Below are 25,747 nucleotides of genomic sequence, written 5' to 3'. Positions count from 1 at the left end.
TTACTTGTAAGGCACTGCAAGCGCATTGCAACGCTCTGCAAGGTGTTTGCAAGGTTATGCAAGGTGTTTGCAAAAGTCATGCAAGGTGTTCGCAAGGCTCTGCAAAGGGTTTGCAAAGCTCTGCAAGGTATTTGCAAGGCAGTGCAAGGTGTTTGCAAGGCTATCCAAAGTGTTTGTAAAAACGATGCAAGGTATTTGTAAAAATCATGAAAGGTATTTGCAAGGCTCTGCAAAGTGTTTGCAAGGCAGTGCAAGGTGTTTGCAAGGCTATCCAAGGTGTTTGTAAAAACCATGCAAGGTGTTTGCAAGGCTCTACAAGGTGTTTGCAAACTTTGTAAGGCTCTGCAATATTATGCAAGGTGTTCGCAAAAGTCATGCTAGGTGTTCGCAAGGCTCTGCAAAGTGTTTGCAAAGCTCTGCAATGCAATGTAAGGTTATCTAAGGTGTTTGCAAGGTATTTTCTTATACTAGGGTTAGGTTGGTCTTTTCACTGAAATATAAAATTACATAATTGCCACTAGGGAGGTGAAGCCTAAAAAACTTTGATGAATCTTTTATAACCAAAGTCATAATTTAGGGAGTTTTGACCAAATTCCGGGTGATTTAGTACGTACTAGAATTCCTATAAAATTATGAAAATGACTAGTGAGAGAGGAGAGTTAATTGTCGAAAATTGTAGAGCATCAATCACTATAGGTCTTTTGAGCCCTATTTAATGAATTCAATCACGGGCTTCATCTTAAACTACCAAGTATTCCCAATAGAAGCCAAAAACTTTAAAAACTGGATCTCTTTATCTGCTTGCTTCCCATTTTTGTCTAAAGTCCCCCTCTTCACTGTTAACTTTCTCTCTCAACTCTCCCTCTCAACTCTCTCTCTCTCTCTCTCTCTCTCTAGTGGCAGTCTTAATGGTGGAAAATCTGGTAAATGTCTAACTTTCAAAGTTGAAACTGTTTTTCTTTATTTCTTGAAATACTTGGTTGGTCTAATTGTGTAACTGTTTTATTCAATTTCAATTGATAACTAACTGATCATACTTTCTTTCTTTCTTTTTCTCTCTTTCTCTCTCTAGGTTTCTCCTCCTCCTGGTGCTCTCATGAATATTTCTTCCAAACTTGAATTGGGAAAAATGGGTACCCAGAAAAATAACCCATCCGATCAAGAACAAGGTTTTGTTGTAGACATTGATAGTTTGTTTCATAACATTGATGAAGATATAACAGCAAATTCCAGAATTACTGTAAGAAAATTCACACTTACTAACATCTGGGTCAGATCATTCTTTTTGTTAATCTCAATTTTGATGAAAGGAATTCAAGACTAAATTACTCTGTTTTGGTTTTGTGGGTTTTGAAATTGTAGTTGCAGAAAAGTTATTCAAGAAAATTTAGCCAACATGAAGAAAATAAAAATACTTACCAAGGAGATACTGTTCTTGGTACTGTTGGTGATAGTAATGGTGGTGGTGGTTGTGCTGCCAGTGGTGGTGTTGCTAGTTCTGGTGGTGGTGGACCTGGAGCGGATGGTGGTTCTGATGGCTCACTCAAAGGTATACTTAATTACATTAATTTGATACCTATTTTAAGAATATTAAACTAATCTCAACAACTTAGGTGGTGTTTGTTTTTTTATGTTTTAATCTTATTACTCAATCCTACTTTTATGATTCTCAAACATTTGTAATTTTAGTTGTTTTACATTCTTTAATCTTAAGATCTTAAAGGAAGTTATTCAATTTAAGAAAGACATGTGTGGATTTGAGAAGAATCAGTTGATGTATGAATTTATTAGAGAAATAAAAAACAAAACACCACCTTCGGCAAAAACAAACGTTTTGAAATCAGCCAGAGTTATATGTAACAAGTCTACATGACCCGCTTCCTCAGACTCCACTTGAACCGCTTTTGAGAGAAACAAAAATTTCTTTGTCAAGTGACTGAACATGTGACAGGAGAGAGAAACTCTTGTTTCTTTCACAAGCTGTTCAAGAGAGAGTCCAAGGAAGCGGGTCATGTAGTTTTCTTTATTTTGTTGTTTAATATTTAACTACTAATCAAATCATGGAGTTTTCTTTATTTTGTTGTTTAATATTCTCTGGTTTTCACCATTAAAATGATCATTGTTTCTGCAGTCAACATTGAAGAATTAGGGAAGACAGAGCAGATCATAAGTAGTGAGAAATCAAAACAGATGATTATCACATCGAACTGCAGCAAAACCCTAATCAAATTCAAGAGAACCAACCGGAATCGTCCTTGGATCGGTCCTAGACGGATCTTTCTCTTCTTTGCTACCTTGTAAGTTGCACATCTTAACTTGTGTTTCAAAATACACCAGAAGTAACCAGGCAAAACATAATTAGGTTTAAGGTTTTGATATCCAAACTAGTTCTGGTTTGTTCCAATTCAAGTTCTTAACAATTTTGTATTTTGACAGGTCGAGCATGGGAACGATATTACTGATATACTTCACTTTGTCTATGGGAAAAGTCGGTAGGAATGATAGTAACATTTTCCTTGAGTAAATATTTGTAGAATGTAAATTAGTTTTGGGTACTACTTCGGAACTGAGTGATACGTCACGATATATGCGTTGGTTTTGGTCTATCCGTCACACTCTCATTTTTCTTGTCAATCGCATGTTTGATTTTGACCTTATTGTCAGTGGGGATTACAAACCTTCTTCCATGAAGCTTATTTCCTAGATGTAGCTTCGACACTAACTTCAACAGAAGGAGTGCAGTAATGCTCTTTGGCGCTCCAGCCGATAGAGAGAAAGTCAATATCTAAGCAAGAAAGAAAGAAAAACAAAATCAGACTCGTGGAAAAAGAAGAGATGAAGCAAAGGTGAGATAGAGATACCTGCTCCAGCCGCAGATGGAGAGAGTTCTTCAACATAGAGACAGAGAGAGTAAAAGTCGAACTAATTTACTCAACAAGTTCACAACAGAGAGAGCGAGAGCGAGAGAGTGCGAGAAACCGGGAGTGCGAGAGAGAGAGAGAGGGAGAGAGAGAGAGAGAGAGACAGAGAGAGAGAGAGAGAGAGAGAGAGAGAGAGCTGCAGATAGAGAAGAGAAAGGGGTCCGTGCGAATCAAGTATAGCTAAAGAATGGAGCTAAATGTGGCACCAACTTATATAATCTATTTATAACGACTTAAGTCAGAGGAACCCTTATCAATATTCTATGTGTAAAGGCTTTGTTCTTGGCAGCTGTTACAAATAGAACGTAAATATTCAGTGGTTATCTAGAGCAACTAATCTTGCCTCATGTTGATCAATAGAGCCGTCGGACTTCAATTTAGTACGTAGATCCCATACGTCCATACCAACGGGGCTACGAACTTGTTTCTTTAAGGCAGGCATTTCTTCCTCCATTACTATATGTATTAGGAAGTCATCATCCATTGGATCAGATCCAAAACAAATTCCAAACAAAAACCAGACGATCGGACGTAAATCTCCAATAACCAAATGAGTTGTTGGAATTTTATGTGAAGAAATAGAGAAACAAAATCACATCCCCCAGCCTTCATCAAAAAAAAAAAAAATCACATCCCCCATAATATGGAGCATTTAACACAAAGCTCTAGAATCAATATCAAAAACCAGAAAAAGATAATACAGAAACATCTCCATCCAAAATTTCCAATACCTTAACAAAAGCATCTCTCATCCATAATTCCCATGCTCCTAACAAGAAGAGCATATAAATAAATACATCTTCACTCAGTATTTCATATATCTTATAACCTAATACGCCTAATAATAACTACTTATACGGGGAACCTCAAAGTTATGTCACAGTTCGAGTGATTCATTTTGGAACTACTATTAGATTCGTCAGAGCCGAAATAATAGCACTCTTCTCTGAATAGCTTGGTGTTTCTACTACATCCATAATTTCATCACTCTGTCCCTGCCACCTGAAGCTACCTTCTCGCCGTCTGGACTCCAGTCCACAGCAAAGACCTTCTCCGCAGAAACAATCAGTAGCATTAAATATATAACAACAACCAAATTGCAGTGAAATTATAAGGGTATAGCAAAATGATGATACCTCGTCTTCATGGCCAGGTAAGTCTTGCTTCAATTTTCGCTTGTGGATATCCCAAACCTAGAGAAGAATCGAACGGTCCAAATGTGTTAGGTGAAAGTCGAATATGTGAAACTTAGCGAAACGTGTACCAACATAAAAACCAAAGTAACAACTCCATTGTTAATTAAATGATTGAAATTTACCTTCAGCGTAGAATCTTTGCTCCCACTTAAAAGAAGTCTGCTATCAGCAGACCAGCTGTGAAGCAACAAACATTAAGCTCAAGTGAAACTGTGAGATACAAAAAAAGGGAAGTGAGGGAAATATAAATGCCGACACAAACCTAATCTGGTAGACAGGCCCAACATGCCCGCGAAAAGCTGCAACAAACGTTCCCGTGATGCCATTCCATAACTTGACTGACTTATCAAAAGAAGCACTTGCTATCCATTGCCCGTCGGGCGAAAAGTAGACGTGGTTCACAAGCTGTAAACATGAAACTAGTTCTTCTGAGCAACTTAAATAGAATAACATTCGCATTCGTATAAAATTGTATTTCTTTTACCCGGTACTAGAAAATAACCTTGATTAACTCTCCATCATAGGAAGATAAAAAGAAGTAGGGCTCAGAAACTCTTACCTGTTGATGACCTGTTAAGCGGGCTTTTGAGTGCTTGCTGACAGCAGGTTCCCAAAGGAACATGGTGAAATCATCGGAACCTGATACCAGTCTTTCTGGGGCGTTTCCTCTCATTTTGTTGTATCGCTCTAGTGCTACCTGATATATCCCAAAAAGAAGTCTTCAATTAGAAATGATAAAATATGTATTTAGAAAGACTCATAGGCACAATGAACTTAGCGGGGGAAAAATGACCTCTTTCATTTCCTCTGGTGATGCATATTGTTTTCCTGTATGATCAAATGCTCCAGTACGAAGAACATATTCCGTACTCAAAGCAAGAGAGTTCACCCAATGTCCGTGACCCTAAATAAAAAACCATAGAGCTCAGATCAAGAATATGCAAATAAAATAATTCAATCAAGAAATGGAAAGATCATATCTGGAATATAAGTTTGAGAATGTACAAACTGAAGTATGAATCAGTGATAACAAAGAAGTAAATCTACCTTCAATTCCCGAATCAACTTCCCTTGTGTGGTTTCCCATACTTTAATTGTACAATCCTGAGAGCTGCAAAGAAGTAATTGAGAACGTAAGAAACAGGTCTTATCTAGAACCCTTCAAAGCTAGATCAGTGTGTATTTTTTTAGCTCCTTTCGGCATAACTTATACTTCCTCTATCCTTCAGTTTGAAATAGAAAATATAAGCTTCGAAAGAAATCAAGAACGTCTTTCCAAAAGATAAAAGGACATACTTTATTAAATAAAATGCCAAAAGAAACCCTAATTCTGAACCGACTTGGCGATAATTGTGAATTAACAATTGAACATAAATAATGTTGGGTAATTGTGCATAAACCCATGCAGAGACATTGAAATAGTATCATACTGAAACATGCTTATAGCTTTGTCAAGTCTAGTGAAGTGAAGAACGTGTGCGGTGTTCCATAATAATGCTAAAAGATGTGTGTTCCCAAGTTAGCTAGAGGCTTATTGAGTAGACACATTTAGCAATATCACTTTCATATTACTCAACAACTCCAACATCTAGCGATTCTCGCCTCAATTTGTCAAACGAAATCATCACAGCTGATACTAAATCACAACTATCACAAAGCGTGATTACCCTGTATATATCATGCCATCTCCACCCCATTTGACACAAGTTACTGCAAGTGTGTGTCCAGTTAAAGAAATAACAGTCTTCCTTAAAGAGACGTCCCAAATACGTGCATCCCCATCTTTACTTGAAGTTACAAACCGACGGCAAGGAGAACTTAGATGCACCGGCTCCCACGAAATAGCAGTGATCCACTTCTTGTGGCCCTGGAGAATTTCTTAAAATTAAATATCACCTCAGAAACAAATAAATACTACAAGTCTATAGTTACTAATTAACTTTCCGCTTTCAATTGAGTAGCATAATTCTAGATGGGCGCAATGCAATAGAACCCACAGTTAAACCGTATTTATGGTAACATGTAATATGGAATTATTCATGCCTGTCCTAGGATGTTATTTTTTTAGTACATTTTGCAGTCTACCAAACCCAATCTCCAAAGGTTCCTTTAGTTTTGAAAATAGCCAAGTAACATCTTCAAGTATTTGGTCTTAAACCACTTTCTACAGTAGGCAACTTATTAGTAATTGTAAAGCTGAAATGTAAAGAGAAATAACCATCTGTGGCATTGCATTGAACAAGATAAGAGAGTGACCCTTTTACCATGAGGTGATTGCCCAATGCCTTTCCAGTCTGTGGATCCCAACTTATCAGTTCTCCACTCTTGCTACCACTTACAAGATGCTTACCATCAGGTGACCATGCAATACACAAAACCCAGTTCTTGTGCCCTGAATAAAGTGCGAGGGAATAATGTGAGTATGATATATCAAGGTAGTGTCACAATGACATGAATTTGTCGATCATCACACGCAAATAATTCCCAAGAGATAAAAATGTAGAACAAACATCAAACATAATTAAGCCACATCTAAGATAAGTATATAGTATTAATCAGTAAAAACTAAAAAGTCAGGAAAATTTTAAATCCAACCTTCACAGGTGTACATTGGAGTCTGAGTATTGAGGTCCCATAAACGAACAGTAGTATCACCAGAACCACTAGCCAATTGACGCCCATCAGGACTAAAAGCAACTGTAAGCACAGCCTCAGTATGACCTGTATGACAAGGTTATAGATGAATAAATATGTAAGTTAATCAATCATGATAAACTCGATAAGAGATAAAATGCTTTAATTATACAAATAGTATACAAGATTAAAGATAAAATAAACGAAACCGCAACTGGACAAACCTTACCACACTGAATTAGACATTTAATTTATAGGAAAAGTTTAAAAAATTATATTCATGTTTAACTAGTAACACAACAAAACTATCATAATTTGTCACCTTGTTGGAACACGGAATTCTATGTATTGACCGCTTTTTATTCAGAATACTTTTGTTATTTCGATGACTTGTAGTTCAAGGGTTCTTACCCAATACGAAACATCGGTTAAAACCAAATTATGCTACCCTCACCACACAATGTAGAGCATCAACCTCTTAAAACAAGTTTAACCCACACAGCGCCATATTTCATTACTAAGCCTCCACTAAAATCTGGTTGAAGCTATGAACTCTGGAACCAAGGGAACATCATATCATGACGTGGAGTCAAAATATAGATGACTGTAGTATCAGGCTTGCGAAATAGACGTAGAAATACAGACGGAAAATAAGAAACAAGGGTCTAATATAAAAATATGTACCTGCGATAGTAGCAGAGCAGCGATTGACAGGACGGATGCGAAAGATGGCTTGAGGCTGGTAAACAATGCGTACTACTTTCTCCACAGAAACTGCAATAGGTTTATTTCCCAAGGAAACTCAAAGTTCTCAGTATTTTATTGTTAATTGACGGGAAACCAAATATCATAAGAAACTAAAACGAAATCAAACTATTGAAATGAAAATTACATATACTATTAAGTTTTTATAGTGACCTTTATTTTTCTGAAGATAAGCTCCAAGCTGCACTAAGAGCTCCTGATCTGATATGTAAAAAGAATATGGAAACCTTTCCTCCTACAAAAACAAAAATCACAGCAAATTCTTGATCAAAGAAGATGACCCACATGATATTCAAGAGAATTATCAAGGAAAAACTCGGTTACACAACTGAATTCATCGACTACGGATTGGACCAACAAACCGAAAATATTTTCGAAACAAACCCAACAAGTCTTTCCATTTACAACCATGATATTCTCAATTCCCCACCAAGCCTTAATCAATGTGGTTCACAAACCCAACAAGTCTTTCCATTTACAACCATCAATTCAACACGAAACAAAACGAATTGATAAACAATAAAACTATCATGGTAAGCACAAATAATGGTATAATCCCATATCAACCAAATACCTTACTGTTCTCAAGCAATTTAAGTATAGACAATCAAACAAGTAAGAACAGGAATATAGCTTTAAACCTGACTATATGAAAGAACAAAGTAAAAATTTCTTGTTTTTCTTTGAAGTAATCAGCAAAAAAAATAATAAAGGAAGGATTTTATGTTTGAGTATTAGTCTGGGTCTTACATTCTTGAGGAGTTTATTGACAATTTCTTGAAGTTGTAGAGGACCAGTATTCTGTGGAAGAGAAATTGGAGCTCCCAGAGGGTTTCCTTCTGAGTCTGTTAACAGACACATCACAGTTTTATTGTTCATCTCTTCTTCCTGTTCTTCTAACACCATGATTGAAATCCTTCGACTGAAACTAAAAATTAACAGAGGAAAAAAGGAAAATCAACAAATAGAACAACAGTCAAGAAGAACCCTAATAAAAGAAGAGAAAGAGTGATGAGTACTGACTTGACCTAAACGACGTTCTATAGGCGCTACCCGTTATTGTTAAAGGCGCCCAAATTTGAATTTTGTGTGGATTTAAGTAGGAAGGGATAGGGGTGGGAATTTTGCTAATGAGCCCGAACCAGCCCACGGGCACCCGAGCCCAACGAGGACCATGGACGCCCGCACCCGTCTCGGGCACAACCCGCCCAACCCGCCAAGTTTTGGTGGGCGGGCATGGGATAACAACACACCCTCCCAAGACCACATCATAGTAGAGTGAATCGTGTTGATAACGTGTTGTGAAAATTAACTAAAGGAGAGAGATTAGAGATGAGAGAAAACTAAAGACTAAGAACACCATATATGTACCTTAAGATTGTAGTATAATATTCTACTAATTTGTTGTGCCCATTACATTGGGTTAGAACTCCTTTTATAGACTCTACAAAGTAAGTATATTCATGAACATTTACACAAGGGGTTACATGCATACACATGAATGTGCCTTTAAGTTATAGGTTACATATGACTACATTAGTATAGATGTTACACATTATAGTAGTGGAACACAAAGCATTAGAACACTCCCCCTTGGATTCAACAACATAGGTAACTGCCTCATTAAAACCTTACCAGGAAAATTCTATGGGAAAAACCATGGTAAAGGAAAAAAGAGTACAATGTTCTTTAATATCTTCGATTATGTTAGAAGTACATAAACTTCCTCATTAAAACCTTGCTATGTGAAAACCGTAGCTAAGGAAAAATAGTACAATTCGAAGATTTACAATGTAAGATACATTTTCACTTTGTCACTAACCTTCTTAATTAACTCCCCCTCATAGACGTTCAGACGGTTGAGATTGTGAATGATCACTTTAGCCGACACATTCATATGTTATAGACTAATTTCTTGGATGTTGAAGTTGGTAAAGCTTTAGTAAATAAATCTGCAAGATTATCACTTGAACGTATTTGCTTAATTTCTATGTCACCATTTCTTTGCAACTCATGAGTGTAGAAAAATTTAGGAGATATGTGCTTCGTCCTGTCACCTTTGATATACCCCCCTTCAAGTTGTGCAATACAAGCTGCATTATCTTCATACAATACTGTTGGTGTATCCTTGATTGAGAAAAGTCCACATGTTTCCCGAATATGCTAGATATCAGACCTTAATGATATACACTCACGGCTTGTCTTGTGAATAGCAATTATTTCAGAATGATTGGAAGAAGTAGCTGTTATAGTTTATTTTACCGATCTCCATGATATGACAGTATTGCCACTAGTAAATAGATACCCTTTCTGTGACCATGCACTGTGAGGATCAAAAAGGTATCTGACATCTGCATAGCCACATAATTGTGATTTTGTTCCTTTCGAGTAAAACATCCCCATAAGGATGGTTCCTCGCAGATACCGTAGTATATGCTTGACACCATTCCAATGTCTTTTGGTAGGTGCAGAGTTGTACCTTGCTAATAAATTTACAGCAAATGCTATATCTGGCCGGGTATAAGTTGCTAAATACATAAGAGCACCAATTGCACTTAAATATGGTACTTCAAAACCAAGAAGATCTTCATCATCCTCCCGAGGACGGAATGGGTCTTTCTTTTCATCAAGTGAACGAGCAATCATAGATTTACTTAAAGGATGAGCTTTGTCCATGTAAAAACGTTTTAAAACTTTTTCTGTATACATCGATTGATGGATAAATACTCTATTTTGCAAATGTTCATTGTGTAAACCAAGACAAAATTTAGTTTTGCCAAGATCTTTCATCTCAAACTTTTTCTTCAAATATTCAGCCGTCTTAGTGAGCTCTTCTGGAGTCCCAACAAGATTTAAATCATCTACATAGACTGCAATAATGGCAAATCTATTTTATGATTTCTTAATGAATACACGTGGACAAATTGCATTATTAATATATCCTTCTTTCAAAAGGTATTCGCTAAGGCGATTATACCACATCCGTCCCGATTGTTTCAATCCATATAACAATCTTTGTAACTTGATCGAGTACATGTTTGATGATCTTAACTTAGATATGTTTTAGGCAAGTTGTATCCATCGGGAATTTTCATGTAGATGTCACTATCAAGTGAGCCATACAAATATGCAGTGACTACATGCATTAGACTTGTTTCAAGACATTTCCATGCTGCTAGACTTATCAAATATCGGAATGTTATTGCATCCATTACAAGAGAATGTGTTTCTTGGAAGTCTATACCCGGTCTTTGAGAAAAACCTTGAGCAACGAAACGTGTTTTATACTTGACAATTTCATTTGTCTCATTTCTTTTGCGCATAAATACCCATTTGTATCTTACAGGTTTTATATTTTTCTGGTGTTTGAACTACAGGTCCAAATACCTCTCTCTTTGCTAAAGAATTTAACTCAGCTTGAATAACATCGTTCCACATTGGCCAATCTTTTCTTTATCGACATTCTTCAATATTTTGTGGTTCATGATTATCATTATTTGCTATTACATCTAGAGTTATTGCAAATGCAAATTTATTGTCAGGAATGGTTTTGTTTCTTTCCCAACATTCTCTTGTACTAATATAATTAGTTGATAATTCTCTCACATTAGTTTCTTATGCCTCTTCTGGGGAAGTGAGTTCCATATTAGTGGATTGATTGATCATTTCAGGTACATGTGTGCTTTGTGCCTCTTCTAGAGGACTATTTATGTTTTCATGTTTCTTTCTTTTCTGCGGAGTAGTATCTTTTGCATCAACAGGTTTGCCACGCTTTAACCGTCTTTTAAATACATTTGTATCTTTAAGTTGATCTTTAGGAATATCAATATGTGTTGGCGTATTAGCAGTTGGTATATGTGATTATGTTACTTTCATTGAATCTGTATAAACATCTAGTAATTGGTTTGCAATCTTTTGTAAGTGAATGATCCTTTGAACTTCAAGTTTGGACTGGTTAGTGTGAAGATCTAGATGAGGTAAGGAAGATGTATTCCAAGAAATTTCACGTTTTGCCTCATTTTGTGGCTTATCTCCTCTTAACAGTGGAAATTTTTCTTCATCAATATCACAGTCGGCATGTCGTGCAGTAAATACATCACCCGTAAGTGGCTCTAGATCCCTTATTATTGAAGGTGAATCAAAACTAATGTAAATACCAAGACGCCTTTGAGGACCCATGTTTGTTCGTTGTGGGGGTGAAATTGACTCATATACAGCACAACCAAACACTTGAAAATGTGATATATTTGGTTGTTGTCCAAATACAAGTTGCATTGGAGAGTATTGATGATAAGCAGATGGTCTAATACGAATTAGAGCTGCAACATGTAATATAACATGTCTCGTGCCGAACTAGGTAATTTAGCTCTTAATAACAACGGTCGAGCTATAAGCTGTAAGCCTTTAATAAAATATTCAGCTAATCCATTTTAAGTATGGGTATGAGCTACTGGATGCTCAATTGTAATCCCAATTGACATACAATAATCATCAAATGCCTTTGATGTGAACTCACCTGCATTATCGAGACGAAACGTCTTTATTTAGTAGTCAGGGAATTATGCCCTTAACCTTATTATTTGAGCAAGAAGTCTAGAAAATGCAACAGTGCGAGTTGATAATAGACAAACATGTGACCATCGTGTTGAAGCATTTATTAAGGCTATAAAATATCGAAATGGACACAAGGTACATGGATAGGTCCACATATGTCTCACTGAATCCGTTGTAAAAAAACTAGGTGACTCGATGCTTATTTTTGATTGAGATGGTCGAACAATTAACTTTTATTGATAATAAGATGCATATGGATAATTTTTTGGTTGAAAAATCTCCTTGTTTTTCAACGGATATCCATGTAAATTTTCTATTATTCGACACATCATTATAGTACCTGGATGACCAAGTCTATCATGCCAAATTGCAAGAGTCATTGAATTGAACTTCTGGTTCATCAAATAATTAGACTCTATAGTTCTTATACTTGTATAGTATAAATCTGAAGCAAAAGCTGGAAGCTTTTCTAGTATCAGCTTTTTGTTTGAGACTATATAAGTAATACAAAGGTATTCTTTCGTTTTGTCACAAGTTGTCTCAATATGATATCTATTATGACGAATATCTATAAAGCTTAATAGATTTCGTGTAGATTTAGTAGAATATAAAGCATTTGGGATATCAATTTTTGTACCATTTGATAGTATAACAATGGCTTTACCAGAGCCTTCTATCAGGTTTGTGGGTCCTAAAATTGTGACCACATTAGCCTTAACTAATTATAGTTGGAAACAAGATTTCTTGTTTTGCAGAATAGTATATGTCGTTCCACAGTCGATAAGACATTCATCCCCACAATTTATTTTGCAATCTTTAGGAACCTCCATGCTAATCAGAAACTAAAAGAAAAACATAGTAAATATTTTATAATAAAAAGAACATAACGAAAAAACAATTGTCTGGAAAGCAAATGACAAAAACAAAAACATAGTCTAAGAAAAAAATATATCTTCCCAAAAGCATATTAAAACTAGAATTTTAGCAGAGATTCTAGTTAACCTTTCCATTGTTAAGTAAAACATCAAATTCTTTGCCACTTGGATCTGTAAAAAAGTTTGAAACATCCACATGAGTTAGATTTATTGACTTTAAATTCTTTGCCACTATAATCTGTAAAATAATCAAAAATATCCAAAGGAGTTGTGTTCCTCGGTACTTCAAATTCTGCCAAATTGACTTCTATTTCTTTTCCTTTCGCCTTGATGGAATTTTGGTAAAGGTCACCAAATGTTTAGCAGTACGACAAACACGTGCCCAATGCCCCTTCATACCACATCAGTGACAATTATATTCACGAAGATTAGATGTTTGTACACCTTTTCCTTTCTCGTGTTTGTACTTGGTATTATTCCACTTCTCGTGGTTTGATGCTAGTTTTTGTTCACTTGAAGGCTTAATAGGAACACCACGTTGTCGATTATTATATCGACCTGGGCCTCGACCACGCCCATTACCATGTTTGTGTTCACGGTTAATTGATGCAACAACATTCACTTCTGGGAATGGTGAAGTCCTAGTGGGATGAGCATTATGATTTTTCATTAACATCTCGTTATTTTGTTCAACAACAAGAAGACATGAAATTAGTTCAGAGTACTTTGTCAACCTACGCTCTCGATATTGCTGCTGCAGGAGCATATTCGATGCATGGAAAGTTGAATATGTTCTCTCTAACATGTCATCTTCAATTATATTCTCTCCACATAATTGTAGTCTAGATTTAATTTTATACAATGTTGAATTGTACTCACTTACTATCTTAAAATCTTGTAAACGTAAGTGCGTCCAATCATAACGAGCTTTTGGGAATACGACAGTCTTTTGGTGTTCATATCTTTCTTTTAGATTGGTCCATAAGACATATGGATCTTTTACCATTAGGTATTTAGTTTTGAGACCTTCACGAAGATGATTACGAAGGAAAATTATTGCTTTTGCCCGATCTGGTGGGGATGTTTCATTTGCAACCATAATTATATTTCCAAGATTCATAGCATTAAGATGAATTTCAGCATCTAAAATCCATGTTAAGAAGTTTTTTCCAGTAATATCAAGAGCTAATTCCGAGTAGAGTGAAGAGCTACTCAACCTCGCAATATTGAAACGAACTCATTTGATCTCCTGAGTTCAAATTTTACAACCACTAGGGATGTCATCAGGAAGTAAACCTTTCTCTTGTAGTCTGAGAAACTTGAAAGCAGTGTTAACTAGAGGAAGATAGGAACCTCACCCATCATTTAGAACCCTGAGAATAAGGCATGAAGCAAAATGAAGAGAATATTACCAAGGAAAGAATAATGTGAAGAAAGTAGTATTTGTATTATGAGTCGTAAAAAAAAAAAAAAAAAAAAAAAAAAAAAAAAAAAGAGAAAAGAAATAGAAAAATCAAAGAAAAAATGTTTGTTTAGTTTAAGTGTTTATCCTTCGAAGAAATTCTTGAAGATTTGAAGACGTCAAGTTCTCAGGAGTTCTGGTTCACATTATCACTAGTTTCTATTGACCTTTAGGAAACACTGTTAGATAGTAGATCAGGTGAGAAGAGTAGGTTAGCTTCCCCATCCCGTATTAGTGGTTGTTTCCTTCCTATGAGATCAGTCGTTCACCAAACTTTTAGTTCATCTTTTGTAATGTGTTGAGTTTCTGTCACACTCATACTCGCACATTGAGTGAACCATTGCTGAGTTACTTGAATTTTGAGTGTATGACCGTGAGGCAGTAGTCGAGGCGAAATGTATCGAGACGGTAATCAAGGTCTTGTCTTTTCAGAACCGAAATGATACTTATATTGGCTGGTCACGTGCACTTCGAGTCTTTATTACTAGTGAAAATATTTTTAGCATTTGTATGGTTTGGTTGACTTGGATTTTATTTTTATTAACTTTCGAAAGTTTACCGGATAAACATTTTTAGTCCATATTATATTTGGACCCTTCTGCATTTTTGAGATTTTTGAATTTTGTGGGTATATTCACTGCAAACCCTCACGAGACAAAACTCGTCCTCTAGGGTAACCTAGAGGTTTAACGGCTTGTTGCACGTGCTAAGTGCAATCGTGATTCCCTACGAAAGTGGTGAACTGGGCTTAGTTTTATTTTTCTGTTTTGCTCGAGGACTAGCAAAATCTAAGTTTGGGGATGTTTGATGAGACATGAAAATGCCCCATCTGAATATCTTAACTCGGGTTAGTTAGTCCAGTTCGAGCGGTTACTCTGATGATTTGTTTGATTTTCTTTCTCAGGTCTCATTTACGGAGTTCGATGCGAAAACATTGTGATAAAGACATACTTGAGGGGCATTTTGGTCATTTTAATGACAAGGGTATTATGGTCAATATTAGTGCTCATGTGAAAGTAGAGTTCAAGACGAACTTGTGGGCGAAAACGGAGTTCGAATCGGAGTTCAGATGAGAAAGTTAGCCGAAGTCAAAGATTGGAGTCAAAGGCGATTGACCATGTTCTAGATGACACGTGGCTGCAGATGGGGACGTTTGTACAAAGTTTCGGTACAATGGTCGGGCTATAGCAGGGAATTCCGGTGTACTTTTGAGGCCTGATTCCATGTATTGAGTTGCAAGATACTAGTATGGTCCCGAGTGCTCCACACCGCACATGAAGTGATCCGACGGCCACTGAAGCTCCCACCATGAAACCGTGAGACATCACCAGCTACATGAAATAAATTCAATCTTCTCTCTCTCCCTCTCATCTCTATCTGCTCGAATAAGAGAAGAAAGGAAAGAAAGCCGAGAAGAGAAAGAAAGATGGCTGAAGATTTCTTTCCAAAATCATTAATGGAAACCGAGAGCTCAAGAAGGAAGGAGATTTAAGAATTATAGAGAGAGAAGGAAAGAAAACCGAGACAAAGGGTAAGCATTGGTGTCTCGGGTATAAGAGCTGGGTTAGGTTGATCATCATAGCATCACTCGGTTATAAGAAAAACAGAGAAGGAGAGTGAGAGGACAGAGGGCAGGACTCCATTATCAGAAGCTTAACTTATCCATTGTTTTATCTCGGGATCTCCACTGCTAAAACAGAACAGAGAACTAACTCTCGGTGTAGAGAGAGAAAGAAAACCGAGAGCTAGAGGGTAGAGAGAGAAGGTGAGTGAAAGAGCTTCTTCATTCTTGTCTTTTTCATCTTCGAATCCTTCTCTTTGTGAGAGAGAGAAGGTTAGAAAGAACGAGTCAAGAGAGAGAGAGGTACTGTAAAGAGAGAGAGAGATCTCAGATTAATAAAAATCGATTTTTGATTATATCTCTTCTTCTTCTTCTCCTTTCTTCCTTGTTTCTGTTAGAGAGAGAAAGAAAGATCTATATTATTGTTTATAGAGATAAAGAGAAAGGATTGAGTGAGAAAGAAAGAGAAAACAGTAGAGAGAGAGAAAAACCAGAGAAGGAAAATTATTTTCTCACCAGGAAACCGTTTCCGGGAAGACGAGAAAGTAATTTTCCCTAAGGTTTTGTTTGGCAGAATTCAGCAAATTCAGAAGGAAAATACCCTTCCCTAAGGGTCTGTTTGGCTGCGCAGAGGGAAAATTGCGAAAAAAAAGGTTGTTTCTTTGCCGATTCTTTATCCCTCTCTTATTTTATTAATTTTTATCTCCCCCACCATGATTATGATGAGTAGCTAAACACTTAGTTTAGGGTTTTGATGACATTTTTGTGTTATGCATGATTATTAGATAATTATTTCGACAACTTAGGTGCTTAGATATATTTCAATTTCTTTTTAAGTCTTTCATTATTTATACTTCGTTAGTCTTGATCCATTATATTTAGATTAAGTTCTTTAATATTGGATACTTGATAGTTGATAAATAATAGTTAGAATCCTTAAGAATTGATTATTAGCTTAGTCACCAAAAGGCAATAGATTTAAATCGATGTTTATGCATGATTAAAATAGATTCAAAACCCTAGACTTCTCCTCATTTCATCCGTTAGCCGTTATTACTTATTCACGTTATTTTAATACTTTGCTATTTAATCGTAAAAAAATCAAAATCGAATTCAAAAATCCAAGTTAGTTTTAGGTTTAAGGTTGAGTTTGACTTAGTCTCTGCGGATCGACTCCGGTCTTACTGGGTTTACTACTTGACACCCGTATACTTGCGGGTAGTGACCTATTTAGGAAACTTTTTAGGCCCATCACTCACTCCTGCCACTGATGGAAAGAGTTCTTCAACAGAGATAGTGCGAGAGATGGCGAGAGTTGTAGAGAGAAAAAAGAAACATGGTCAGTTGGGGGTTTAGGGCTTCTCTCAATTAAAATGGCCCGGACGATAACAAGTTGTTACAACTAAAATTATATGTAACAAAAATGATAGGGGAACCGACTAGTTGAACAGACTCTGGGCGGACGGCCTACGCGGCGAAGCCAACGTCGCTGCCGCGCTATTTTCAATTCTTATGTTTTTCTAACAGTTTAGTCCCACTATTTTAGTTTCTTACGTTTCGCCTCTGCCTTTCGACTTAATCTGGGTTGTTGAGTTTATTAACAGTCAATATGTGAATCAAACAAAAATCCTAAATCTTGGGCAGTTGAATCCCACAGTCCCTCTTCTTCCTCTTTTCATCGACATAAAGTTCTTCTCAAAACCACCATTACAATCTAGGTTTTCAAATATCTTTTACAAATTGAGGTCTAAAGAGGGAGAGTGGTGACAGAAGGTTTAAAAACGAGGAATTAACATCTGGACGAAGGTTCAACTTCATCTCACTAACCAAATCGATCTAGTCATCTTGAGGTAACCTGTGAAAGATAAATTTTGGGTAAAAACTGCTAGTTTGTTACTGTTTTGAAATGTTGTTTTCATCTTGAGTAAAATGCTGGTTATGTATATTGTTTTGATTCTTATTCTTCTCTAATGGTATTTCATCTCTTAAATTTATGTATTTCATCTCTAAAACTTATGTATTTCATCTCTGAAGTATTGTATATTAGTTTGCATTTCATCTATGAAATTTATTGAATATTGGTTTATATTTCATCTCTGAAATTTTTCTTCTCTGGATATACTGGTTTGTATTCATCTTTTTTTTTTGAAGATTTTTTCTAAGAAACGTGATCATCTCTGAAATATTTATTCTTTACTTGTTTGTTATTGATCTTTTTGTTGTTTTGAAGTTCTATTCATCGTCACTGTTTGAGACGAGTTCAGAAGAAGAAGATGTAGCGAAGGAATCAACTGAAGTCGAAGTACCTAGAGTTGGGATGGAGTTCGATACTGTTGAAGACTTGTACGATTATTGTCTTTGTTATGCCAAACAGACAGGGCATCCAGTGAAAAAGACATCAATGAAAAGTGTTCATTGGATTCTTTGGTATGTTATGGTAGCATGTGGTAAGCATGGAAAATTTAAACCAAAAGGAACCAATCTAGTTGGTCCCCGACTTAGTGGTATAAATGGATGCAAAGCCAGAGTTGTCGCTAAGTTACACAATAGCGGAAAATGGGAGAATACTATTGCGTGTCTAGAGCATAATCATATTCTTAGTCCTGGGAAAGTACGTCACTATAAATGTGATAGGGAGATCGATCCACATGTGGCCAGACAACTAAAAATTTGTGATATGGCAGGAACTAAACCGAGTAGAAGTTATGGACAACAAGTTATAGCAGCGGGTGGACACAAAAATATTCTATTTAATTATAGAGAATGTAGAAATTAAATCAAAAATACAAGGATGTTACGTGTTGGGGAAGGAGATAGTGCAGTGATTCAGGAGTATTTTTTGGCTCAACAAAGAATAAATAATGGTTTCATTTTCAGTATAAAGTTAGATGATGATTGTTGTTTGCGTAGTATATTTTGGGCAGATCGTAAGAGTAGAGAAGCATATAAAAAAATTTGAAGATGTTGTCACATTTGACATGACATACTTAACAAATAAGTATGGTCTACCTTCTGCTCTGTTTGTCGGAGTAAACCACCACGGACAGTCTATTCTTCTGGGTTGTGGTCTAACGAAGACACAAATACATTTACTTGGTTGTTTAAGACATGGCTTGCTTGTTTGGATGAAATAACTCCATCTACCATTATTACAGACCAATATAGAGCTATGCAAAATGCAATTGCGATCGTACTCCCCAGCACAAGACACTGATGGTGTCTTTAACATGTAATGAAGAAAGTACCAGAAAAACTTAGAAGCTACAAAAGATTCGATGAGATAAGTCACACTCTTAGTGAAATTGTATATGCAACTCTTAATCAAAAGGAGTTTGAACTTAGGTCATTATGTGGAACTTCATGATTGAAAAATATGAATTACAACGGAATTCTTGATTGTGCTCCTTGTACAAGGAATAAAAACGTTCGGAACCAATTTATGTGAAAGATAAGACTTGGGGTGGAATGTCTAGTACCTAAAGTAGTGAAGTATGAATGTTTTTTATATGGCTATGTAGGTCCGAAGACTAGTTTAAAGCTTTTTGTTGAGCAATATAAGTTGGCAATGGAGGATAAAGATGAAAATGAGGCACGAGAAGATTTTGAATCATATCATTTACAAATCCGATGTGCGAGTTTGTTCACGATAAAAAACAAACGAAGGAAAATTAAACACTTTTAAATTTCAAGAATTTCAAAAAGAAATGACTGGAAAGATGGCTTGTGAAACGAGAGATTGTATAGAGTTTGGTCCCGTTTTTTAATACGGGTTTGTTTTTTTTTTGTTAAAAAGACAACCTATATTTTTAACCAGCTAGGGCCCAAGTAAGATTTAAAAATAGTCTTGAAGGACATTTTTACAGGCACTCACTTTTTAAAAGTAAAAAAATACCCTTTCTTCAATTAGAGATACCTAGGCTCAATTAATAAATCAGGAAGTTTAATTTTCTGAAGGACCGAACCAAGCTAAGGGAATTGTCGACGCCGAGCTGAATCTCTAGGGTTTGAATCGATTTTTGCTATAATCTTTTTTAGGTTTTGGTGATATAATCTATTTGCTTGTTGTTTGATTTAAGGGTTTTGATTTAGTTTTTGGTGCTAAATTCTATAGAGAGAAAGTTACAATTTCCTTCATAATTTGCTAGGGTTTCAAAAGTTTTATATACTTTCAATGGAAGGAGAATTTCATAGTGTTTCAAGGTATGATCCATCTTCTTCATTGTTTTTTTTTTCATTGAACAATAGTTTATGAGTTATGAATGATAATTATGAGTTATGAATGATAATTTGTTTCAAAATAATGCTTAATAGTTTCTGAATTATCTTTAATTTATGTTTTAAAATATGATTATGCTTGGAAGAGGTTTACATTGATTTTGCACTTCTTTACAGTGTTTTGCAAATATTGATATTGAGTTTTTTGTTTTGTTTTACAGTTTAATGTTGCCTACTGTTATTGGAGTCTTTCAATATCAATGTAGTTTTGCTTGTTTCAAGATTGGAGGTGATAGTATTATTCTTCAATTGAAGGAATTTTTAGGGCAATACGACCGTCATCCTCGACGTTTGAGGTTGTTGATGGTAGATCTTTTCGAGTGGACCTTGAAAATCGTATATGTAGTTATGGGTATTGGAGAGTAAACGATTTTCCTTGTTATCATGCTCTTTAATGTATTTCAGGTGCAGGTTATGGTCCATATGACTTCATCAGTGATTTCTATCATGCTTCTCATTATCGTGCGTCGTATGAGAAGGTTATTGAACCTGTTATTGATTATGACCTTCCGTATCATCATCCTAACAAGCTTATTGTTTTACCACCGACTGAGAAGAAGAAACTTGGAAGACCAAGACAAAAGAGGATACCAAAGAGTGGATCAAAGTGGAAGAGGTCAATAAAGTGTAGCGTGTGCCATAAACGTGGTCACAACAAGAAGACTTGTAAACTTGATTTTTGAATAAGTTCTTATATTTTACTTTCTGCCAAGAATACTTGCCAACTTAATTTATGAATTAGTTTTCATATGTTTTCACTTACTATTGTCTTCATTTTTTTGATGAATTATGTTTATGTAATTGTTTGTGACAATAGGTGAACTTTAGACGATTGTGGCAGCAGTTGTACATAATTGCAGACTCTGCAAGGTGGTTGCAAGGCTCTGCAAGGTGTTTGCAAGGTTATGCAGGGTGTTTGCAAGGCTACGCAAGGTGTGTGCAAAAGCCTTTTAAGCTCTAACAAACCATTGAAAATTTTTCTTAGGATTGATCAAAATCAGTTGAAATAACCATGAACTCTATTCACATCATTTTCGTCTTCTTTTTATGGGGGTTCTGGGGCGAAGCCCCCATTTTTTTGAAGCAATTTATATGTACCTTTATATTGTAATTTTTGTTGACTTTCTATTTACGAGGGTTCGAGAGCGGAGCCCCCCGTTTTTGTGAAGAAATTTTCAAAGCAATTCATACAAAAATATGTAACTTTAGAATTTATTCAAAAAAATAGTTAAATGAATAAAAATATAACTTTAAGAGTTCGACATTTATATTGTAAATGTTGTTGACGTTCTTTTATGATGGTTCAGGGTGGAGCCTCCGTTTTTTTTAAGAAATTTGCAAAACAATTCATACAAAAAATATGTAACTTTAGAAGACATTGCAAATACTTTGCAAGGTGTTTGCGAGGTGTTTGCAAGGCACTGCAATCACTTTGCAAGGCACCGCAAGGAGTTTGGAATCTATTCAAAACATGTAAAGACAATATGAAAAATAATAATACACAAACATTGTTCAAAATGTAATTATCATATCCAACCCATCGACAAAATATTAAAAAAAAAATATTCATTCATCAAAATATTCATATCCAAGAGACAAATTCAAAATTTCTCTTTTTTGGCCAATAGTAATTATCATCTCCGAATTGATACTTTTCTTTCTGCGATTGCTTTAGCATTTGATCCCTTTCGTTTTTTGTTTGTGTCTGCTTTACCCATACTGTCCATCAAAAGAATTTCATGGTTAGTCAAGAGATTAAAAACCTTACAAAGATATTATAGGATTGCCTAATTATAGAAAATAAATTAAACTTAACAAGGTGTTTGCAAGGCAGTGCAAGGCAATGCAAGGTGTTTGCAAGACAGTGCAAGCTCATTGAAGCATTTCGTCGAGCACGTCTTGTGCATCATTTAAACGACCCGATTTCAGCAAAACCTAAACAAAAGTCGTGCAAGAGAGCTGAATAGCATCATAAACTAGAGCTTATTGACTTAAATACAACAAACATAATGCTAATCCACAATAACAGTAGCTAAAATCAATATAGGTGTTTAATACATCAAAACTTCTGTGAACAATAACTAAAATATTACTGAAATGCTAAATATCTATGAAAATAACATCTATGAACAAAACTAGATGGTTTCAGGGTTTGGGATATTAGGGTTCGATCGACTGTTACTGAAATCAACATGCTTAAATCAAGAGAAAGTAATGCTAAACCTTAGCTTTTATGAAAATGTTACTGAAATCAACATGCTTAAATCAACAAAAAGTAATGTTAAACCCTAGCTTTTATCAACATGGTTAAATCAACAGAAAGTTGTGGTAAACCTTAGCTAAAGTCAAAATGTAAAACTTAAAATGCTAAAATCAAGAAGAAAATGATAAAACATTTAATTTTACTGACCTTAGATGAGAGAAATGATTGAATCATGAACAAGGATTGAAATGTTCGGTAGTTTTAGTGAGAGAAAGAGTAAATCATGCGTGGGTTTATAGAGAGAGAGGGAAACTGTAATCGGGGGGTTAGAGAGAAAGAAAAGTGTAATTTCTTAGACTATGGTTAGGTTGGTCTTTTCACTGATGTAGAAAATTACATAATTTCCACCAGGGTGAAGCCTAAAAAAGTTTTATAAATCTTTTTTAACCCAAGTCATAATTTCTTTGGGAATTTTGGCCAAATTCCCGCCTTGTCGAATGTGAAGTGAGGTGCAATTGTTTATTGTTCGAATATAAGGGGATGTTGTGTTGGCGCTCAATTACCGCCTTGTGTAGAAACAAAGTTAATGTTTTTCCATACAAATAAATCTTACAGAGATGGAGGAAGGATGTAACAAGATCCGATACAAAGATTAAACCCAACTAAATGGATTGGAAAACATCACCGGAGATAAAAAGCTAGGATGTTTTGTCTCGTTCTTTCAACGGACTAGCAAGTGTTGCTTCTGAAGATGAAAGATCAACAGAACATTTACCAGATTACCTTGTTAAATATAAACCCAAGTTGTTTCCTAAAGATAAATTCAGTAGTTTTTCTGGAACAAGTAATCCCAAAGGTTATACTGTTGATTGTGAAGATAATGCACAAGAAGACGTTTGTGCTACGTTGTCATGCAAGGCTAAAGGTCGACCTTGAGAGACTACAAGAAAACCAAATACAAGTCAAAGAAGCATGTCAGAATACTTGAACTTGATGATTTCTTATGTTTCTTACTTATATTGATTTTACCTGACTTGTGTTTTATCTTATATCTAGTGTAACACGACATAAGAAAGTGTATTGCTGATAATGCTACACAAGAGAACTTGTTCTACACACCTTTGACATCTATGGTAATTTAGCGTGACATTTTTCTACCTGAATTGATTTTTTTTTTTTAATCTTAGGCCACGTTTGGTAGCTTAAAGAAAAGCTAAAAAGCCAACTTTTAGCTTTTTTGAAGCGCTTATTGGAACATGTATATGTTTGGCTAAAAAAAGCCCCAACTTATTTTAAGCCCCAAAAGCCTTTTTTCTCTGAAAAGCAGAAGCCGGATTTTCTGGCTTCTGCTAATTGCGTTTTCGGAAAGCAGTTCACGGAACATCTCTTTGACTTTCCTTTCATCTTTTTCTCTCAAAATAAGTTGCTTATTTCTCTCCCTACACAATTTCTTTCTCTTTCTCTATCTCTAAGATTAACAAGTCTCTGTAGTGAAAATATAAACAAGTATTGCTCAACCCAAGTATAAAAGTCTCGATCATCAGGTTCAATCCAACTTCTCATATGTCATGACCACCGTTGTAAAACCCTAATTTCATCTTAATTTTTTCTTTGATTTTGGTCATAATTGTTTAAAGAGGGTAAGAGTTAAATTATTTAAAGTATCATTTAAGTTTATGGACTCTTCTTTTGATCGATTTGATTTTGAAAAGACAAGAGTTAGAGATCAATATGGTTGATCTGGACTGTTACTTGGAGGACCCTTCAAATTTGGGAATGTCTAGAGAACTTCAATTTACTCCTACTTATTGTTCATCTTCATTCTTTTTTTCAATCAATTGGGTCTGGTTATCATTAAACATTGAGTAGCAGTCACTGGAGAAGTAATTGTCTTGGTACTATAGTTTTTTTTTTCAGGAATTCACATTCTAGAATAAGTGAAGCAATTAACGCCATTTTTCAAGTACACTATAAGATATGAATTGCAAAACCATTTACGCCCCTTATATGGCAATTGGTATTTGGAATTGAAGGGTTTTGGTGCCATTATCACTGGTAAAATAGTGTGAATTACTTGATTCACTATCCAAAAAAAATGAAACAAGCATGTCACTAGATTTTTCAGAAAAATAAAATAAAAATATGTCACTAGATGAGAAGAAGGGCATTTAGAGGGACTTGGAACCTGATTATGCTTGAGGCAAATTTAATCAACATAGAGAATAGGTCGTGATTTATTGTGTACTACGTAAGGATCAACCAATAGAAGACTATACATTTAGCTTATTTTTACCAAATGTCGTGTCATAGGTTTTAGAGATATAAAAGAGTTTTTATTATGATATACCAAACAACTAAGATAGCTTGATGCAAAACCCTTTTACTTAAGCGCTAATAAAGAATCTATTGAAATAAGCTATATGGGGATCCAAATGAGGCCTTATTTTTTATGCTAACTATAATGGATTCACTTGTATATCTAGTTTGACACTTCTACAACCACATGTGATCCGAATTGGAATTTTACAGCCACACAAGAAAGTACATTTGGTGATAACGTAATGCAAGAAGATATATTTATCAGACCTCCCATACAAATGGTAATACTTTTTTGTTACCGTTTGATTAGCACAGATTAGGTATATGTATAAAATTATTTGTTTCACTTTTTTCAGTTATTCAGTCACATATGGCGTTATGGACGGGTATGTATGGTCCTCAATATTACGCCCAACCTGGAACATATAGCGGATATGGAGGTAGCAGATATGGAGGCATTGGACAAGAAGATGAAGCATCACATGAAGAGAATTTATTTTATTGATGTACCATGTCTTTTGACACTTTGTATCATAAACAACTTAGAATTTCATTTTGTTTGATGTTGATTCGAGGAAAAGCAAAACTAATTTTACTAGTCAACAGTTTGAATATTTTTATTAGCTTAGAAACTTTGTTTTGTACATGGTTTGAAGTTCATTTTTAATGGTGTATCAAAATGCAGCTTTAATAGAGTCTTGGTTTGAACTTAGTTTTGCACTACATTTTTACAATGCATAGTATCAAATACACATGGTCTGCAAAACTGGTGTATTTAAATGCAGCGGTAATAGTCATTAAACCTTTACCCACCAGACTAATCATAAAAGTGCAGGAAGTTAATCATCAAAGTGTTTGAGAAGACGATGTTCTTCCTCATGGAGTCAGGGTACAAAAATGAATGAAAATGATAATATCTCTGAGTTTGAAGAAATCTGTAGTTGGAACTATATTCATGTAGATTTCATGTTGATGTGGTTGA

At 35.3% G+C, this 25,747-nt stretch overlaps 2 protein-coding genes and 1 pseudogene across 2 annotated transcripts; 1 reads left to right on the top strand and 2 right to left on the bottom strand.

Moving 5' to 3' along the window:
* Positions 1 to 653: 653 nt before the first annotated feature.
* On the top strand, positions 654 to 3,242 carry LOC147549614 (uncharacterized). Its single transcript, XM_086669451.1, has 6 exons — positions 654 to 923; positions 1,073 to 1,240; positions 1,363 to 1,549; positions 2,132 to 2,297; positions 2,437 to 2,984; positions 3,166 to 3,242. The coding sequence occupies exons 1-5, from the start codon at positions 909 to 911 to the stop codon at positions 2,522 to 2,524; spliced, it is 624 nt and encodes a 207-aa protein (XP_086525577.1). The 5' UTR covers positions 654 to 908; the 3' UTR covers positions 2,525 to 2,984; positions 3,166 to 3,242.
* A 330-nt stretch (positions 3,243 to 3,572) lies between these two features.
* On the bottom strand, positions 3,573 to 8,550 carry LOC147549613 (notchless protein homolog). The gene is made up of 13 exons (XM_086669450.1): positions 8,267 to 8,550; positions 7,670 to 7,751; positions 7,436 to 7,525; positions 6,713 to 6,838; positions 6,382 to 6,509; positions 5,785 to 5,984; positions 5,165 to 5,228; positions 4,911 to 5,021; positions 4,677 to 4,814; positions 4,380 to 4,522; positions 4,240 to 4,294; positions 4,058 to 4,114; positions 3,573 to 3,969 (listed from the first exon to the last, which is right to left on the bottom strand). Exons 1-13 carry the CDS (start codon positions 8,420 to 8,422, stop codon positions 3,889 to 3,891), a joined length of 1,431 nt encoding a protein of 476 aa, XP_086525576.1. The 5' UTR covers positions 8,423 to 8,550; the 3' UTR covers positions 3,573 to 3,888.
* An 859-nt stretch (positions 8,551 to 9,409) lies between these two features.
* On the bottom strand, positions 9,410 to 10,162 carry LOC147549612 (secreted RxLR effector protein 161 pseudogene; annotated as a pseudogene).
* Between the last annotated feature and the right edge of the window lie 15,585 nt (positions 10,163 to 25,747).

The sequence above is a fragment of the Eschscholzia californica genome, unplaced genomic scaffold, assembly GCF_041429995.1.
Source record: "Eschscholzia californica isolate CP2 unplaced genomic scaffold, dmEscCali1.0.p SCAF_3, whole genome shotgun sequence".
Taxonomy (NCBI): domain Eukaryota; kingdom Viridiplantae; phylum Streptophyta; class Magnoliopsida; order Ranunculales; family Papaveraceae; genus Eschscholzia; species Eschscholzia californica.
The sequence above is the reverse complement of the archived record's forward strand: the minus strand, read 5'-3'. Positions and strand labels throughout refer to the sequence as shown.